This window comes from Haematobia irritans, chromosome 3, assembly GCF_050003625.1.
Source record: "Haematobia irritans isolate KBUSLIRL chromosome 3, ASM5000362v1, whole genome shotgun sequence".
Taxonomy (NCBI): domain Eukaryota; kingdom Metazoa; phylum Arthropoda; class Insecta; order Diptera; family Muscidae; genus Haematobia; species Haematobia irritans.
Genome location: NC_134399.1, coordinates 125,228,655 through 125,249,480, shown reverse-complemented (window position 1 = coordinate 125,249,480; position 20,826 = coordinate 125,228,655). Strand labels below are relative to the sequence as shown.

At 35.9% G+C, this 20,826-nt stretch overlaps 2 protein-coding genes and 1 long non-coding RNA gene across 5 annotated transcripts; 1 reads left to right on the top strand and 2 right to left on the bottom strand.

The window, feature by feature from the left end:
- Positions 1-261: 261 nt before the first annotated feature.
- Positions 262-11,488, bottom strand: Hmt4-20 (Histone methyltransferase 4-20). 3 transcript variants are annotated; one of them, XM_075302995.1, is made up of 3 exons: positions 10,722-11,488; positions 4,235-4,808; positions 262-4,076 (listed from the first exon to the last, which is right to left on the bottom strand). In XM_075302995.1, the coding sequence occupies exons 2-3, from the start codon at positions 4,793-4,795 to the stop codon at positions 342-344; spliced, it is 4,296 nt and encodes a 1,431-aa protein (XP_075159110.1). In that variant the 5' UTR covers positions 4,796-4,808; positions 10,722-11,488; the 3' UTR covers positions 262-341. The 3 variants fall into 3 exon arrangements, with proteins under 3 accessions (XP_075159110.1, XP_075159109.1, XP_075159111.1); XM_075302994.1 differs by lacking the exon at positions 10,722-11,488 and adding an exon at positions 5,313-5,460; XM_075302996.1 differs by lacking the exon at positions 10,722-11,488 and adding an exon at positions 5,235-5,255.
- A 1,649-nt stretch (positions 11,489-13,137) lies between these two features.
- LOC142232257 (uncharacterized) lies at positions 13,138-13,637 on the bottom strand. The gene is made up of 2 exons (XR_012721068.1): positions 13,419-13,637; positions 13,138-13,363 (listed from the first exon to the last, which is right to left on the bottom strand). It is a non-coding gene; the product is annotated as an uncharacterized LOC142232257 (long non-coding RNA).
- Positions 13,638-18,457: 4,820 nt separating this feature from the next.
- Positions 18,458-20,538, top strand: LOC142229019 (S-phase kinase-associated protein 1-like). The gene is made up of 2 exons (XM_075299550.1): positions 18,458-18,598; positions 19,891-20,538. Exon 2 carries the CDS (start codon positions 19,937-19,939, stop codon positions 20,423-20,425), a length of 489 nt encoding a protein of 162 aa, XP_075155665.1. The 5' UTR covers positions 18,458-18,598; positions 19,891-19,936; the 3' UTR covers positions 20,426-20,538.
- Positions 20,539-20,826: the final 288 nt, after the last annotated feature.

Here is a 20,826-nt window from a genome sequence, read left to right as displayed (position 1 = left end):
GTGTGGGTGGGGTGGGGGTGTATAGCGCAAAACAATTTCCTAAATTTTTTTTTCAAAATTCCATAGGGCTTTTGGGGATAATGCAATTCGCTTTTATTGATTTTGTGAATTAAGAGATTTTATTTCCAAGAAATATAATTATTATTATTATTTTTTTTTTGAAAGGGCCGGAAGTTTTATTTTTAGTTTGTTTTAATTTATTTGTCTGTCTATTTTTTATATGTTTTTTTTTTAGTTTTTTTTTTTTTATTTATTCTTACTTTTGTTTTTAAACATAATATTTATATATACATACAACAACACTATGATGCAATTATGGTTTCCTTTTGTGTAACTAAAGGTCAATGTGGAGTTAAGAGATCAGTACTTTTTTTGCTTGATGATGCACTTGCATTTGTATTTGTGGCGGCGGTAACCGTAGCTGTAAGGCTTAAAGGTAATGATGAGGCAGTATGGGTGTTATGATTACTACTACAACTACTATTGTTATTATTTAACAAACGTAAAGGAGACATATTGGCAGCAGTGGCAGCGGTAATGGTTACATTATTATTAACCAGATTACGGGCAAATGAGGGAGCTATTAGGGCGCACGAACCAAAGGTATGCTTGGGTATGGCCTGCGAAAGGAATATGGACGATGAAGTGGTTGTCATCATGCTTGCAACAGTTGATAAAGCTTCTAATCCACTAATACCCGTTGAGTTGGAAAAGCCCAATGCCGTTTGTTGTAGTTTATGTTTGGGTGAAGATCCCAATGAAAGATTTAAAGGTTCTTTCATTGGTTCATCCAATGAGAAAATACTTTGTGGCCCCACACCACAGCCGATACCAGCACCGGCACCACCAACCACACCACCACTGCAGGCAGAAGCAAAAGAAGAATTTGAACCAGATGATGAATTTGGTGGTGGTGATACTGAAGCTGCTGCCTCCGTGGAAGAAGTCAACGATAAATTCACCATTGAGTTGGAGGACATTGAGGTTGAAGTTTGCAGGACCGATGTATTGTTCGATGTAGACGTTTCATTTAATGACTCGTCCATAAAACTACTATCGTTATTTGTTGTAGAAGTTGGTGGAATGTCTATAGTATGGGTCTCATTGCCAAATATCAAACGTAAGCGTTTCTTTTGTGGCGTCAATTGTGTATTTGTACCACACACAGACGTTGCTTGAGCACTTTGGGCTGGCGGTGGTGGTGGTGTGGTTTCTTTGGCTTCTACTGCACTATCCATATGATGTTCCAACTCATCAATGGCTGAGAGATTGCGTCTGTGATGGTGTCTACGATGATGATGATGGCGATCTTTCGACTTATGACGTTTCTTTCGTTTGTTATGTTGCGTTGCCCGCTCTTGGTCATCATAATCTAGACCATTTTCCGTAATACCTTCCATACGTAGAATTTCATATTCCACCGGTTCGGATGATGAACGACTGCATGAAGATACTCCCGTAACACTGCTACTCTCATCACTTAAACTTGTACCTGATTCAATGACCTCATCCAATATGGGTGATCTTTTCATGCGCAGGGTTAGTTTAAGTCTTCGCTCGGGTGTTTTCAGCAAGGGCTCTATCGGAGGAGGAACCACAGGGTCATTAGCCATGGGCATCAGTGATGTTGGCCCAGCCATGTGATTTGCCGTGGACCCTTCATTATTGGCATGCTGACGTTTACGTAAACATATGGAGCTAGCAGCCAATGGCTGTTTGTTTTGATGTTTGTTGTTGTTGTCGGATATCACAGTTTCATGGAAATAACTGGCAGCACGACCAACATGACGACGCAAACGCTGATGTATTGGCAGCTCTTCGTTAATATGTTGCTGCTCTTTAGATGCAGGACATTTTGTCATATCCCAATCACTATTAGGATCACCATTGCCTTTGGCAACTTCATCAAAACAATCCATTAAATTCTTTTTATAAGTGGGACTACTATTCTGAGTAGGCCTTTTCACTTTACTGTTGTCATTATGTTTGAACTCCTCTTGAACCATTACCTTCGCCTTCGCCGCACATTCATCATCGACTATGCCGATCTTTTGTATACTACTAGTACTACTACTACAACTACTACTTCTTTTCTTCCTAATCTCACCCTTTGGAATATTTTGTTCGAAATTTGTTATGGCTTCTGCAGTTTCACTGCTATTTGTTGAATGTTGCGGATGATGACTTCTATGAGAATGCGAATGATGGTGCTGATTATGTGTATGATGGTTATGATTATGATGATGATGAAGATGATTATTATTGTGGCTATTAGAATGATGTTGCATGTTACTACCACTACTATTTGTTGTACTCTTAAGATTTAAAGTCGTCGTAGACATTTTCGAAGAACTAACATTTACAACTGTTTTAGTTTCTTCTGTGGCTGAAGACGACGACGACATCGACGTCGTTGCTTTTATGGTGGAATTCAAGTGGTGTGTATGTCGCAGAACACGTGTACTTGTTGATACTGCCGAATGCAGTACGGCTCCATTACGCGTCAAGCGTTTCTCGGGCAAGTGCTGATGCTCTTTTTGCGTACTACAGTGGGCTTCATGGGAATGCAAAATCTTTTCTTGGCAGTGGTGTTCCCCACAATCATTGTTATCCAAAACTTTTTCCGATTTCTCCAGATGAGATGTCTGCTTTTTATCTAAAGCTTGGCGAGAACTTGTTACCAACGTGTGGGCATCAACATCGGTTTGTTCAGGTTCCGATTCGGATATCAATATAACGTTATCTTCATTTGCTGAATTCTCAGAATTCGAAGAGCTATTCATTGTAGCCGAAGCTGATGAACGAGTTTGGCGAGTACTAGGAGTTGTATTGATGTGCCGTAAACTTTGTGATGATCTAGTCGCTACAGAATTCAGTACAATACCTCCTTTAGTTGCCGCAGTACCTCTGCGTAAATTTCTCCTTGTAGTATTGGCCGCCCCATTTTTAGGCTCATCTGCTGTGACTGGTTTCGAGGCAGTTCCGCGTGTTACGCTGGTATTTGCTAAACTAGCAAAATCTTCTGTAGAACCTGATGATATTGTACTACTCGTACTATTAACGCGGGCCGATTTTCTCAAATTTTCTCTATAGCTACTACGTGGAGTGCTTTCTGCAGGTTTACTTGGTTGCGTGGTTGAATTTTCGGAATCTTCTGTGTTGGCAGGCTGTTGCTGGATTTGCTGTAGATGCAATTGTGCATGGTGTGGATGATGCTGCATAGCATTTGCCATTACCATTTCAGCATCATATTTTGTCATACCTTTCTGTCGCAGTTCCACCATTGTTAGGGGAGTAACAACCACACCAGTGCTTTTATTTGCTATGTCAATGGAGGCAGCAGTATCTTGTGTTATACCAATTTTGTTATTGTTAATGGTGACGCCCATTGCCCCAAGATTACCAGCTGGGAGAATGTTATCACCTAAAGCTCCATTTGTGAGATCCGTGTTCGTAGAATTGGTTGAATTCGCCCTGCTCTTAATACGATTTATGCGATTATCAGTCTCCCGCAAACGATAACCTCCACTAGCGTTTGCATCTCCCACTACACAGGCTCCATTCAAACCTAATGTTAGCGCTGAATCAACACCCAGTTGACCATTGCCACTCTTACCAGCAAATGCTCCAGTGCCTCTTCTTTCACAGGTTTCGCATTCACAATAACAATTTCCATCGCCGAAAAAATCTTCGCCATAGAAACAGGTGATCTCCTCGCCAATCTCTATGTCACGCAATACTTTAACACATGCGGTATCACGCCCCGTAGCCACGAATTTGCAATTAGCACGACAATCGTGATTGATATAGGCTGCAGGTCCCAGCCACAGCTGGGCACAATTCTTTCGACAGCTGTACATTACGGAAAAATCATTTTTGCCTGTATGTAAGAGAGCGGCCTCTTCGGCTTCCGATAGCTCAGCTATACAGCCGACTAGGCATTCGATTTTATCATTTTTCTGCCAACGCTTGGTGGCACAAATCTTTGCTCCCTTCTGACCTTCGAGGGAATAACGGTAACAGGCTTCTATAACAAAACCGCTATCTTTATCGAATACTCGCAGGTAGCGTATAATCTGAAAAGTAAATATAAACAAAAATCGTGTTACAAAATTGTAAAATTTTAGCAATTTGGGGAACGGGAAATAGCCCTTGCTCGCTTCCCGATGAAGCGCTTAAAACAATGCAGAGATTCTAATATCCGGTTTATGCGTGAATATGCAGGAATACTTACATGATCATGCAATTTCTTAATCGCCACCTTATTTTTATTTCTTCGTGGCAACCATGGCCCACTGAATATTTTCTTTACTGCTAATTCATAGCTTTGTGTTTGTATAAATTCATCCACAATAGACTTTAGCTGGGCTGTATCCACTTTTAAGGGACGATATCGTATATTCATTTTGTGCGTTTGAAACCCCAAATGTGGATCTAAAATAAGCGATGTGGCTAAATCATCATTTTCCGACAGCTCTTTGGGTGTCATCCCGGTGGATTGGGAGAGACGTGACACAATGCTATGGGTGGAACCATTAAAACCACTAAGTGGCAGATGATAGCCATTATTGCCATTGTTATGGTGGTTATTGTGGCTATGATGGTTGTTATTGTGATGGTGGTGGGTGGTAAAATGACCATTAGAAGACATCGAGTGGGCTTTATTAGCGGTAACTAATGCACTACTCAATGAAGTTGAATTGGTGCCGACAGTGGCAGTAGCAGCCGCTGTAGAATTGGCGTATTTTGCTGTTGCAGTTTCACTACGGCGGCTGTGATGTGAACCTACAACCATTCTGTATAACAATCTGTAAAGAGAAATTATATGCTTATATATTAATAAAAATTAATTTTTTTTAATATTTCTGTATATTAAAAATACCTAGCTTTACAAAACACCCTCATATAATTAAAATATGTTAATCTAACAATTAGTTCAAAAATATAAAACGAATACCTTAGTGTAAATACCCCATAAACATTCAAAACAAGCAATGATATCAAACAGCTGTTCACAGTTTGACAGATATCAGGCATATACATACACACAAAGGAAATACACACAGAATCCAAAAGCCAGCTGTAGAGCAGGGCTGTATTTATCGAAATGAACAAAAAAAAAAAGACAAAAACGATTCGAGGCAAGATAATAGCAAATACCACAGACTATTTGGTGTTGTATTTAGAAGAAAAAAATGTCTACTTATGGTAACAAAGAAAGATAGGAAACTCACTTTGCTTGAACACAAAAACTTAGCACACTTTAATAATCACTTTACACACTCAACACTTTTACACGATGATATATTCACCTCATTGACCGTGGCTTCCCTCATCAATCAATTCTTTTTCCATTATGAACCAAAGCAGACAGATACCAAAAAATTATTGATTGACTTTACACACTTCTTACATAGTCATTCTTCTTAGATGTGTACTCGAGAAGAAAAAAAAAACGAAGCGAAAAGAATGATAGCGAAGGAGCACACACATATATATTGCAAGCCACACTTGCAATTGCGTTTAATTACAGCAAAATAACCATATATTTCGCTTATACTCTTACTCAATTAAATACAACCATATTTCTTTAAATTGCTTAAACTCAGCTGACTTTTAATTTGCAATAATAAAAAGGGAACCAAGTCGCTACTCAAAACACACAAAGAGAACGGCGAACAGCATATGAAATTAAATGTACGACCGTTTGAGCAGGGTTGCCATTACTTCTCATTTTGGGGCTTTCTTGGTAAATTTCCATATTTTCAAATATCTTTCGTAGGGATATATATATTAGCGTGTGAGTTCTTTTTCTACTGGTGCATTATAAAATATTCGGTATAACAGGTTTATGCAAGGCGATAAAGGGGTTTCAGAAATCCGATCGAAACTTCTCAATTAAAAAAATATTGAAACAAATCTGCGTTATCACAAGATGTTAAAACCAGTGTACGAAAACAAACGAAACGATTGAGGTACGTATCATTTAAAGTCGCAAACTTTTCAATTTTCGTCAATCGGTTTGTACGTAGTCACAAACAAAACAACAAACATTTCAAAAGCAAAAGAGACGAAACGGAACGATTGCTTTAGTGCTCTTTGGATTTGTGTCGTTTTGTTGTTTCGTTCGGTAACGAAACGGCAATAAAACGTTTGCAAACGTTTGCTGAGCGAAACGATGACAACAACGGGACATAACCGATACGTGAAATCAGTGTACTCCGTGTCTTCGTACGATCATGCCGCGTCCAAAAAATGATATATTACGACAACTATTTGAGTATGACAATCAAAATAAAACATTTATATGTAACAATGAAGACTGCCATAAAACTTTATGTGGGCATGCCGGTAATTTGGAGCGTCATCTTAAAAATACGCACCCTGATAAGAATGTAAACAGAAGAAGAATGTGAACAGAAATTCTTTAAAAGTTACATGTACGGGAGCTATATCAACATCATGTATGGGAGCTACATCAAAATCTGAACCGATTTCAACCAAAATAAGCATGCATATCCAGAACCTTAATTTTACTCCCTATACAAAGTTTCAAGTAAATAGGGGTAAAACGTCTAAACCGGTCGAAAGTTATATTCGGGAGATATATCAAAATCTGAACCGACTTAAACAAAACTTAGCAAGCGTAGTTAGAATGTTAATTTTACTCCCTCTGCAAAATTTCACGTAAATCAGAGTAAAACTTTTGCCTCTGTAGTCATACTAATCCAAATTGGGCGAATTCGATATATGGGAGTTATATCTAAATCTGAACCGATTTAAGTAAAATTTACCACACTTGACTACACTACTAATTGTATTCCTAGTTCAAGCAAATTAGAATAACACTTTGGCTTCTGGGGCCATATAAGTCCATATCGGGCGAAAGATATATATGGGAGCTATATCTAAATCGGAACTATTAACCGTACGCCCTGAGTAAAATTTGAAGCAAATCAGGGCAAGACTCTGGCTTTTGATGCTACATAAGTGCAAATCGGACGAAAGATATATATGGGAGCTATATCTAAATCGGAATCGATTTAGCTGATATTTTGCATATTTTACGAGAGCCGCAAACCAATTGGCTGTCCGAAATTTTAAGAAAAGACGATGATAAGTACGTCAATTATGACCACATCGGTGAAAAATATATATGGCAGCTATATCTAAATATGAACCGATTTTGTTTTTTTCAAAACCAATAGCGATTGTTTTTGAGCCAAAGTGAAATTCTGTGCCAAATTTGAGAACGACCCGACTTAAATTGCGAGCTGTACTTTGCACACAAAATTACATATACAGTCAGACGGACGGATATACAGACGGACATCGCTAAATCGACTCAGAATTTCATTCTAAGACGATCGGTATACTAAACGATTGGTTTCAGACTTTTCTGAGACCAATCGTTACCAAAGCGTTACATACAAATGCACAAACTTATTATACCCTATGCCACAGTAGTGGTGAGGGGTATAAAAATAAAATTCAAGATTTTTCTTCTTGTAAGGACTTAACGAATGAGCAAACGTTTGCGAAACGTTTGCATTTAATGTGTACCGTTTTGTTTCCTATATTTTACTAAGCACCACAGTACTTTTCAGTTTAGGTTTGGTTTCCACTCACGAACAAAAACAATACAAAACGAAAGGCAAGTGCCGTTATGTCAGGTTTTCGTTTTGTTTCGTTTTGGACATGTGGATTGTACGAAACGAAACAATTGGAAACGTTTTGTTTTGTTTGTTTTCGTACGCTGGTTAAAACAATTTTTGTGGACAGGGGAAGTGTATTAGAGAAGGGAAAATGTGAGTACATAATGCAAATGAACTATGCAACTATGGCTGCATTTCTATTAAATTAGACTTTTGAGATATCGACCACTGGGCTAAAGCGAATATCCAGCAAAACTCGTGGCCCGCCTTGGGTCAGAGTTTCACATTTTTTGCTATGGAGAGGATCCAAAATGAGTTAAAGCGAACCAAAAGATTTACGTGTGAATTTGAGAAAATCTCTTTTTTTAAACGATTTTTTTAGATTTTTTTATGTAATTCGCAATGTACTCGCAACTAGCTTTAATATGAATGCCATATTGCTTATAAGGGGTCAAAGTTTTGAAGAGTCGAAAATAATACACACATTAACACCGAAATATACATCTCGGACTAAAGGTGGGTACTAAGTTCGAGTTAAGCCGCTAAAATCAAAAATTAATCAGCTAAAACAGAATAAAATATTTCCTCTTTTTGCAAATGTTATTATAACTTGATGGGGAATGATCCAATGCATAAATTTAAATTTTTTATTTTCTGTAAAATTAATTATTAAAGAAAAGTAATCGTGAAAAAATGGAAATTTAGCGCGATAATGCCCATTAACACCGAAATATACATCTCCGACTAAAGGTGGGTACTAAGTTCGAGTTAAGCCACTAAAATCATAAATAAATCAGCAAAAACAGAATAAAATATACCTTCTTATTGCAAATTTTATTATAACTTGATGGGGAATGATCCAATGCATAATTTTAAAATTTTTATTTCTGCGAAATTAATTATTAAAGAAAAGTAATCGTGAAAAAATTGCTAATTTAGCGATAATGCCAACATAATATACTAATAATAATAACAATACTGTAATAATCTAACCATGTTACTCCAGTACTATAATTTATAAGATGTAATCTTGTTGTACTGGAAATACCATTCAATAAATGAAATGAAATGAAATAATACTGGCCTTAAATTGGTACATTGCATTTTATAGTCAAAATCGAAATATCTAAGTATGACCTGGCCAAAAATATGACCAACAGGACAATTTATTCTATAGTAGGTTTATGTCGTTAATTTGCACTGTTTTTATTTTATCTTTTTTGTTTTTCAACATGAGCATCATACACAAATTCATAAAGTAAATGTCATGGACCAATCTAACGTTTCAAATAAAGAACCGATGAGATTTTGCAAATTTTATGCGTTTTTTTAAAAAAAAAAGTTATCAAGCTCTTAACAAATCACCCTTTATTAGCGTGTGAGTTCTTTTTCTACTGGTGCATTATAAAATATTCGGTATAACAGGTTTATGCAAGGCGATAAAGGGGTTTCAGAAATCCGATCGAAACTTCTCAATTAAAAAAATATTGAAACAAATCTGCGTTATCACAAGATGTTAAAACAATTTTTGGGGGACAGGGGAAGTGTATTAGAGAAGGGAAAATGTGAGTACATAATGCAAATGAAACTATGCAACTATGGCTGCATTTCTATTAAATTAGACTTTTGAGATATCGACCACTGGGCTAAAGCGAATATCCAGCAAAACTCGTGGCCCGCCTTGGGTCAGATTTTCACATTTTTTGCTATGGAGAGGATCCAAAATGAGTTAAAGCGAACCAAAAGATTTACGTGTGAATTTGAGAAAATCTCTTTTTTTAAACGATTTTTTCAGATTTTTTTATGTAATTCGCAATGTACTCGCAACTAGCTTTAATATGAATGCCATATTGCTTATAAGGAGTCAAAATTTTGAAGAGTCGAAAATAATACACACATTAACACCGAAATATACATCTCGGACTAAAGGTGGGTACTAAGTTCGGGTTAAGCCGCTAAAATCAAAAATTAATCAGCTAAAACAGAATAAATTATTATAACTTGATGGGGAATGATCCAATGCATAAATTTAAATATTTTATTTTCTGTAAAATTAATTATTAAAGAAAATTAATCGTGAAAAAATGGAAATTTAGCGCGATAATGCCCATTAACACCGAAATATACATCTCCGACTAAAGGTGGGTACTAAGTTCGATTTAAGCCACAAAAATCATAAATAAATAAGCAAAAACAGAATAAAATATACCTTCTTATTGCAAATTTTATTATAACTTGATGGGGAATGATCCAATGCATAATTTTAAAATTTTTATTTTCTGCGAAATTAATTATTAAAGAAAAGTAATCGTGAAAAAAATTGCTAATTTAGCGATAATGCCAACATAATATACTAATAATAATAACAATACTGTAATAATCTAACCATGTTACTCCAGTACTATAATTTATAAGATGTAATCTTGTTGTACTGGAAATACCATTCAATAAATGAAATGAAATGAAATGAAATAATACTGGCCTTAAATTGGTACATTGCATTTTATAGTCAAAATCGAAATATCTAAGTATGACCTGGCCAAAAATATGACCAACAGGACAATTTATTCTATAGTAGGTTTATGTCGTTAATTTGCACTGTTTTTATTTTATCTTTTTTGTTTTTCAACATGAGCATCATACACAAATTCATAACGCGTTGGGAATATTTGAAAATCCATACGGGTATGAAACTTTAAAAGATGTGGCAACCATGACATAAGAGATGAAGAAACATGTGAACAAAGGAAAACCCTAAAAATCAACAAAATTTTAACGAACACACAACATCACCAACATATTTTCACGCACACACACACACACGCACAGATCCAAACGAAAATCATCACTCAAGCTATCCCTTTCTCGCACATAGTTTAATCGCACCCCAGACATTTTGTATGGATTCTTTAAATTTAGGCGAATTCGTCGCATCCAGAAAAACACGACTAAACGAAGAAAAAGAACATATATACTCATTATCAAGTACATATGAAAATGGCGGCGCCGTTCCACAATTTTCCTCAAAGCTTAGTTCAAAGATGTATTTATTTATTGAGAATTTACCTTTAAATGGACAATTCCCAACAGCTCCTTTAACAAATATATTACACCGTTGTTAACAATAATGGTTGATGAGGATGCTCTCTCTCTTTTACACATACACACTCCGTGTAATTGCTTGCTACTTTTAATGCGCTTCGCGGATGCACTTTTTTCAACTTTCAGGTATACATTTCTTTAATTTTCGTAGTTTTGTTTCTGCTCATGTTCTCGATTAAAATTATGATTAGATTAATAATTTTGACTTCATCTTGAGATTTACATTTTTTCTTTCAATTTCTATTATAAGGTTGAACGAGGTTTATTGTTTCTCACACACAAAGAAACCAGCTAATAGTTGGCTTTAAAAATCGTCTGTCGAGAAGTCGATACCAAAAAAATATATTCTGCTTTTCTGGGCGAATTCTCTTCAGTAACTGACAACGGCGTCAGTTTCGCGGCGATGAACAAATGCTGCGCACGGCGACGACGTTTAATATGCTTGTCTGTCTGTCCGTCTGTCGATACGTCTGGTTTTCCTCTTTGACTTGTGTCGTCAGAGGCGTGCAAGAAGCTGAGTTAATTTTTTTCTTTTTCACGTATAGGCTTTCTTCGAGCATTCTTTACCAATCGTTCCTCAGACAACCATTTTGTTGTTTCTTTACTTCACACTGATTTAGATAAAGCTATTCTCCAAATAAATTTAACAAATTTAATGTAATTTTAGTTCCGAAATTAATTTTTTCATCTGACAATTGCCCTGCACACACATTATTTCAGTTTTTTTGCAAAAGAATAGAAATGGAGAGTACTCGAGTATTGTAGTCGAATACCCAGAATTTATTCACAGAGTTGTATAAAATCGCCGGATATTTATGTGGCGATTAGTGATATGTGTAACCTAAGGTTTACGCTTCATAATCAAAAAGAATATCGTGTCGCGTGTACAATTTTCGAATTCTGAAGGTAGATTTAACCATCCGCTTCACCATGTACCGAAATACTATGCGTAGGTAATAGGGATGTCACCCGGGATTTTTTATTTTGAATCCCGGGATTTTTCAGGATCCCGAAAAATAAAGGTTGAGTTACATACCATGCGTCACTTGATTGAAGAGTTGAATTTTTTCTTTGAAAACAACAGTTTTGTAACTCAATGCCGGTATGCACCTCTAGCGAAATTTTCGGTAGCAAAAATTTATTTAAGTCTACAACAAAAAAAACAGGGCTGTGTACACAAATTTTAAACTAGCTAATCGCTTTTAAAAATTGTTAATATATGTTCCAAATATTCCTCAAATAAATTGTTTATTATTTACAGACCTTTTAAAACTTTTACGCACACAATGATTGTAATAAATTAAATGTTTGCTGCCAAAATATGCTTTTGACAACCCTGTTATTTTCATTAGAGGTGCGTACCAGTTTACGAAATTGAACGCTACCGAAAATTTCGTTAGCATAAATACCCTGCCAACATTTTTTGAATTTGGGGGCGCTTCAGAGAAAATCAAAACAATTTTGATTTTTTCCGGTTGGGAGGCACAAATCTTCACGTGTAAGGGGATGTTCGCAAAACATTAGCAAAAACAAATTTATTTTCATAATTAAAACAAGCATTTCTGCAATGAAATTAATGAGGGATCGCTAATTCAGCTTGGAATTTTTATTGTTTCTTCCGTTTTTACTAAAAAAATGGCTTTACACCTAACTTTTCGTCCATCTTCATTGTTTGTGTTTATGCTTATTCTTATTTCTTCATGTTGTTATCATAATTGTTCGTGCAGTGTGAGGGTAAAACTTGAACGAACACACAACAAATAGGCGAACCTCTGTCGTAGTGTTTATCCGACCGTCTAAGGTCCGCTTTACAGTGTGTCGGATCGATACGACTTGTCGGCGATGACTAAATAATCGGTAAATGTTTTATCGATCCCATAAACATGCAGCAGTATCGATTATGCCTTCGAACTTAACTTATAATGTGCACAATATATGTGATGTGTTCGACACGAGCACTGTCGTCCGGTATAACTGATATTTTGTAAAGCGCATATGATAGCAATTTGAAATTGTTTTTTAATTTACTCTTATGTTCTTTTGTTGTGTTTTGTTAATAACATTGAATTAAACTTATAATTTTTTTGATGCTGTAGATTGATTTAATAAATTTTCTGGCGCTGTAGATTGTTATTACTTAAAATATTTAAAGAATCCCGAAAATTTCGGGATCCCGAAAAAATCCCGGGATTTATAGAAATCGATCCCGAATGACAGCCCTAGTAGGTAGCTTTACTAGTTTTTGGCAATACAAAATTTTGCGTTTTGCAAATTCGTAAACCAGAACTGGGGGTAATATAAATTTCAATTGCATGATTTTCGAAAATTACTCTAACAGGACCTATAAAGAAGTTATCAACTTTTTTTAAGAAAATATATATTCGTTAGACTTTATAAAATATATATTAGGTAGACTTCATAAAATTTACAATATTCAAAAAGCAACAGGACAATTATTATTTACCCAAAAAAATGGACTGACGCAAGATCCAAAAACATTTGCACGATTTAATTGGTAGGTCAACCAAAATATATATAAAACTAACATCAATATGAAACCGAGCATTATAATAATTATTTGATAGAAACGTGTCATTCGTCGAAACCTGCACATAAATTTAAGATTAATTTTCTATTCAATTAGAAGCTTTCAGTACAAACCAAACAATTCGCTCTTCAGTTAGTTTTATCCGTGTTTTGTTACAACATTCACAGAATACAAAATTCTGAACGTTATCCAGGAGTTCGACTGCTAAATTTTGTTTGTTCTTTCGAAATACATTCTCTAAATCTTTCCGTACGCTTTCGGCTTCAATCATTATGAAAATTTCAAATATTTAGGTTAAGAAAATGTACGAAATGTCAATTAAAAATTAAGGGATGCCATAGGTGAAAAACTGAGCCCTCCAGATGCATATTTTTTCAAACTTTGTGGGATTTTATAAATAACACCAGCATAATGCGCCATCTAGACTATACACTATAAGATATGCTCGAAGGCATAATCGATATTGCTGCTTGTTTATTGCAAAGATTATAAAGGGTGATTTGTTAAGAGCTTGATAACTTTTTTTAAAAAAAAACGCATAAAATTTGCAAAATCTCATCGGTTCTTTATTTGAAACATTAGATTGGTCCATGACATTTACTTTTGAAGATAAGTTCATTTAAATGTTGACCGCGGCTGCGTCTTAGGTGGTCCATTCGGAAAGTCCAATTTTGGGCAACTTTTTCGAGCATTTCGGCCGGAATAGCCCGAATTTCTTCGGAAATGTTGTCTTCCAAAGCTGGAATAGTTGCTGGCTTATTTCTGTAGACTTTAGACTTGACGTAGCCCCACAAAAAATAGTCTAAAGGCGTCAAATCGCATGATCTTGGTGGCCAACTTACCGGTCCATTTCTTGAGATGAATTGTTCTCCGAAGTTTTCCCTCAAAATGGCCATAGAATCGCGAGCTGTGTGGCATGTAGCGCCATCTTGTTGAAACCACATGTCAACCAAGTTCAGTTCTTCCATTTTTGACAACAAAAAGTTTGTTAGCATCGAACGATAGCGATCGCCATTCACCGTAACGTTGCGTCCAACAGCATCTTTGAAAAAATACGGTCCAATGATTCCACCAGCGTACAAACCACACCAAACAGTGCATTTTTCGGGATGCATGGGCAGTTCTTGAACGGCTTCTGGTTGCTCTTCACTCCAAATGCGGCAATTTTGCTTATTTACGTAGCCATTCAACCAGAAATGAGCCTCATCGCTGAACAAAATTTGTCGATAAAAAAGCGGATTTTCTGCCACTGATTTTGGTAATAAAATTCAATGATTTGCAAGCGTTGCTCGTTAGTAAGTCTATTCATGATGAAATGTCAAAGCATACTGAGCATCTTTCTCTTTGACACCATGTCTGAAATCCCACGTGATCTGTCAAATACTAATGCATGAAAATCCTAACCTCAAAAGAATCACCCTTTAGATTACAGAAGATGGGAGATTGGCTACTGAGCACATCAAACCATTTACCACATTAGTTTAATACTCGAACCAATCGCGTATACAATACGTATACGATAAAATGCAAATAAAAAGAAATTAAGAGCACGAAATAAATTTCCATAAAGAGGAAAATGTAATTTTTTTTTGTTGTTGCCTAAAATTTAAAATTGTTTCATTAAGAAAATTACATTTTTCATTTAAAAAATAAAAACGAAAAACAACTAAAAGATTACAAACATGTATTAAACTAATCTGGTAAATGCAACATTTGGTATGACGCAAGCCAATTTCCTATCTTCCTCAAATCTATAATCTTTGGTTTATTGGATCGATATATTTATGCGCCGTCCAGACTATAAGTTTATCCGGACGACAGTACTCGTGTCGAACATATCCCAGATATTGGCCACAATAGAAGTTAGTGTGTAAATATAACCATAGCGATAGGCGGTAGGCGAAACATTTTTGCCGCAACGGCTAATACAATAAGCTTGACGGCGAATAATTCCCTTTTTCACGTTTCCTAGCGTTTTTGTTGTCAATACAGCACGCTTTGACAATATTAAACAATGAAGTTGAATAAAAACATACAATGGCTTGTTATTTGTTGAGTTATTTCAAGAAAAAATAATCTACACGTGTCCAGGCAACAGCAATTCCCAGTGGTGAGTTAAAAAAAAAAATTGATAAGCGATGGCAACACTATACCAGTTTTCGCCAAGGAGTTAGAATAAGTTTTAATTTAGCGACACGCGTGTAGATTATTTTTTCTTGAAATAACTCAACAAATAACAAGCCATTGTATGTTTTTATTCAACTTCATTGTTTAATATTGTCAAAGCATGCTGTATTGACAACAAAAACGCTAGGAAACGTGAAAAAGGGAATTATTCGCCGTCAAGCTTATTGTATTTGCCGTTGCGGCAAAAATGTTTCGCCTACCGCCTATCGCTATGGTTATATTTACACACTAAAGGCCGGTACTCTGTTCGGTTTTCGCGTTGAAACTCCATACAAAAGGTGAGTACTATGTTCGAGTTTTTCACCAAAACACTAAATTAAAAGTGCAAAAATATATATGAAAACGATAACAGTTTTATCAAGTCTCTTCAAATTATGGATGGAAAAGGTCCAATGTATTGATTGCGAACAATTTAATATTTCGAAATTAATTGATTAAAAAAAGTAACCGTGAAAATAAGCTGGTTTTCAGCTTGAAAACTGAACATAGTACTCAGCTAAAACCAAAAAATGCGAAAAATTTGCGAAATTTTTTCCATTTGTGATACTTTGTTTTTTCGTGTTGAAAAACTGACGTTTATAGCACGGCGCCATTTGCAATGTGAATTAAGAAATAATTTATTTATTAAAAACTATTTGTGCGGGTTTATAAATCAAACACGGACCATATTATTGTTCCGAAACTATACAAAGGATCAAAGGAATAGCAGATCAATTGCCCAAGGAAAAATAAAATGTTATTTTGTAAAAACAAGCAACAACCACCAACTTAATCCAATATCGCTCCCTGTAAAATAGCGCTCCAAGCTACCTAAAAAAACGCCGCTTTCTATGTGCGAAATAATGGTTTCCATAAAAAATTTTCGCAAGAATGAACATAGTACCGGCCTTAACACGGACAAAAATGAACACGCAGCTTAATTCTTCGCTTTTTTCTTTGCTTCGAAAAAAGTTGAAACGGTCATAATTATATGTATGCGCACAATAAATATAAGTTTGGCGCCAAAGCGTAAAAATAAGTTAAATAAATTTTAACTTTTTCGGCTTCAATAGGCTGCTTTGCTTTTGACGTTAAAACATTTGTTGCTTGCAGCTTAACTTATATTGTGCACAATATATGGGATATGTTCGACACGAGCACTATCGTCCGAAATAACTGATAGTCTGTAATGCGCTTTACAGACTATCAGTTATTCCGGACGGAATGTTGGTGTTTGTAAAGAATCTTACAGTGTGTCGGATCGATACAACTTGTCGGCGATGACTAAATAATCGGTAAATGTGTTATCGATCCCATAAACATGCAGCAGTATCGATTATGCCTTCGGACTTAACTTATAATATGCACAATATATGAGATATGTTCGACACGAGCACTGTCGTCCGGAATAACTGACAGTCTGTAAAGCGCATTATTCAGTTATAATCAGTTATAAAGCGCATAATGCGCTTTACAGACTATCAGTTATTCTGGACGGAATGTCGGTGTTCGTAAAGAATCGAACAGTGTGTCGGATCGATACGATTTGTCGGCGATGACTAAATAATCGGTAAATGTGTTATCGATCCCATAAACATGCAGCAGTATCGATTATGCCTTCGGACTTACCTTATATTGTGCACAATAAAGGGTGATTCTTTTGAGGTTAGGATTTTCATGCATTAGTATTTGACAGATCACGTGGGATTTCAGACATGGTGTCAAAGAGAAAGATGCTCAGTATGCTTTGACATTTCATCATGAATAGACTTACTAACGAGCCACAACGTCGAATTTTCAGTGAATGGGCCCTAGAAAAGTTGGCAGAAAATCCGCTTTTTTATCGACAAATTTTGTTCAGCGATGAGGCTCATTTCTGGTTGAATGGCTACGTAAATAAGCAAAATTGCCGCATTTGGAGTGAAGAGCAACCAGAAGCCGTTCAAGAACTGCCCATGCATCCCGAAAAATGCACTGTTTGGTGTGGTTTGTACGCTGGTGGAATCATTGGACCGTATTTTTTCAAAGATGCTGTTGGACGCAACGTTACAGTGAATGGCGATCGCTATCGTTCGATGCTAACAAACTTTTTGTTGCCAAAAATGGAAGAACTGAACTTGGTTGACATGTGGTTTCAACAAGATGGCGCTACATGCCACACAGCTCGCGATTCTATGGCCATTTTGAGGGAAAACTTCGGAGAACAATTCATCTCAAGAAATGGACCGGTAAGTTGGCCACCAAGATCATGCGATTTGACGCCTTTAGACTATTTTTTGTGGGGCTACGTCAAGTCTAAAGTCTACAGAAATAAGCCAGCAACTATTCCAGCTTTGGAAGACAACATTTCCGAAGAAATTCGGGCTATTCCGGCCGAAATGCTCGAAAAAGTTGCCCAAAATTGGACTTTCCGAATGGACCACCTAAGACGCAGCCGCGGTCAACATTTAAATGAAATTATCTTCAAAAAGTAAATGTCATGGACCAATCTAACGTTTCAAATAAAGAACCGATGAGATTTTGCAAATTTTATGCGTTTTTTTTTAAAAAAAAGTTATCAAGCTCTTAACAAATCACCCTTTATATGGGATATGTTCGACACGAGCACTGTCGTCCGGAATAACTGATAGTCTGTAATGCGCTTTACAGACTATCAGTTATTCCGGACGACAGTGCTCGTGTCGAACATATCCCATATATTGTGCACATTATCAGTTAAGTCCGAAGGCATAATCGATACTGATGCATGTTTATGGGACGATAACACATTTACCGATTATTTAGTCATCGCCGACAAGTCGTATCGATCCGACACACTGTAAGATTCTTTACAAACACCGACATTCCGTCCGGAATAACTTATAGTCTGTAAAGCTCATAAAGCGCATAAAGCGCATTAGACTTTTGTTGTTTACGAATATTCCGGTAGAGTGGCAACATTGAAGTTCAATTATCGCCGAGAAATTATTTTACCAGTATTTCCCCATCATTGTTCGGTTTTGCAAAGCCAAATTGTTCAGTCAGACAAATACGTTTTGCTGTGATTCATTTTATATAGAAATATTATAAATTGGATATTCAATCAACCGCAATATACGCTCAGTAATTTGCGATTTTCGTTATAAATGTAAGTATTCCAATAAATATGGCATAATCGAAAATATTATTAATTGTATGGACCTGGGAAAAAAACGAATTCGCCGTGCGAACAAAAGGTTAAAAATATATGAAACAAATACAAAGGCTATGTGGACGGACTAGGAGCACCACCAAGACAATGCATAAAACAATAAGCATGCTTTTTATGATTGGCAGCAGTTTAGTGACTTATTTATTTGTTTTTAGACTTATTTAAAAAGATGTAGAATCCATATAAATTTTATTCTACTTCAAAAACCTTGAAAAGTTTGGAAGCTGGCCTTCGAAAGGAGATTATTTCAGTTTTTTTGTGGTTTTGTTCCAATCAAAGGTGAGATTGGGAGCTTGTCTGTTTTTGAGATTGGTAAACACAGACTACTTAAAATGTTTCTAGACATCGCTGAATGTCATGTCCATTTTATTATTATTTCTTTATTACTATGGAATCGAGTGTTTATGCTTCTAGAAAATGTTTGGAAGATTTCAATTCGTGGTCATTTCTAGTTTGTTCGTGCCGTAGTAGAATACGAAACGTTATCTTGGATCTTTTTTAGTGTACCATAGCTGACTATGCATGCTTTATATAGCGAGATTTTTTTTTCTAAAACTGGAAAAATTAATTTTTACTTAATGCCTTAGTAAAATTGGTCTGGGCATAAATCCTTAAAAGATGGAACTGCCTATGTAATACAAGAGGCATAGGATTGCCAAGCATAAACCAATTCACTTTTCCTCCCCTTCCAACCGCGAGGGCCACATCCACCTGACTTAGGGATAGCATACGCATCATATTCCGGACCTTTATGGAGTCGTGGCAGGGGGGTGAAACGACGCAACTAATCCTAAAAATCATCAGAGCCCAATATCCCGTCGGATATCTAAAGTAGGCAATCTAATCAACTTCAATCTTGAAGTGTAAGAGGATAGAACAAAACCATCATATGGCTCAGGACAAACAAGTGTTTTTGTTGTACAGATTCAATACTAACACAGTCACACTTCGGTGACAATGTCGAAAATCCAAAAAAAAAATTTGATCAGACGCAGCTTTACGATAAAGCTGTAAGTTGGCAGATTGTAACACTAGTTTGCCCAATAAAAGGATTCACATACGTATTACACATACTGGATAGCATTCTCTTAAATAAAATCCCTCAAAAGTTATGATATTTAAATTCGATAACGCTTGATCCATGCGGTCAACTTTAATTATTTCTAAATGGCTTACTGTATAAAACATAGAAAATTAGTAAATATGGTGTTTGCTTGCTTTCTTTTCAGAATTATTCCCAAATCGAGCCCTTAGTGTTATCATCGCTAATCCAAAATGCCCAACATAAAGTTACAATCCGCCGATGAAGAAATCTTCGACACTGATGTACAAATCGCCAAATGTTCTGGCACTATCAAAACCATGTTGGAAGATTGTGGCATGGAAGATGGAGATAATGCCGTAGTGCCTCTACCCAATGTAAATTCGGCCATATTGCGTAAAGTTTTACATTGGGCCAATTATCACAAGGACGATCCCCAACCACCGGAGGATGATGAGAATAAAGAAAAACGCACAGATGATATATCCTCATGGGATGCCGATTTCCTTAAGGTCGATCAGGGTACACTATTCGAATTGATTTTAGCTGCAAATTATTTGGATATCAAAGGCCTACTTGATGTCACCTGCAAAACGGTAGCCAACATGATTAAGGGCAAAACACCCGAAGAGATTCGCAAAACATTTAATATTAAAAATGATTTTACCCCAGCTGAAGAGGAACAGGTACGCAAGGAGAATGAATGGTGTGAAGAAAAGTAAATGTATCGGGGGGAAATCAAACACGCTGATAACATTAAAACAAAAACGTATAAACTAAAAGTAAAGAATAAACAAACAAAAAACTAAGATTACATATTATCTTAATGTGTGAATTTATATTTTGTTTTGTACTATTATATATTAAATTGCTATCACCATTCACTATTTGTAACTAATTACATGAGTTTATGACGATGCATTATTGAAGCCATTTCAATATTCTTCAATATTCTACAGCTGTTCGTCAGTCTATTTAGTTTTGTATCCAATCGCTAACGAATTGGGAAAATGTATTGAACAATTTGTATCTCAATGAATTTTAACAATACAAAAAATGAATTAGTTCGGTTTGTTTTATATGGAGTTTTAATTTGTCTTTAGATTGCTTCAATATTACTACT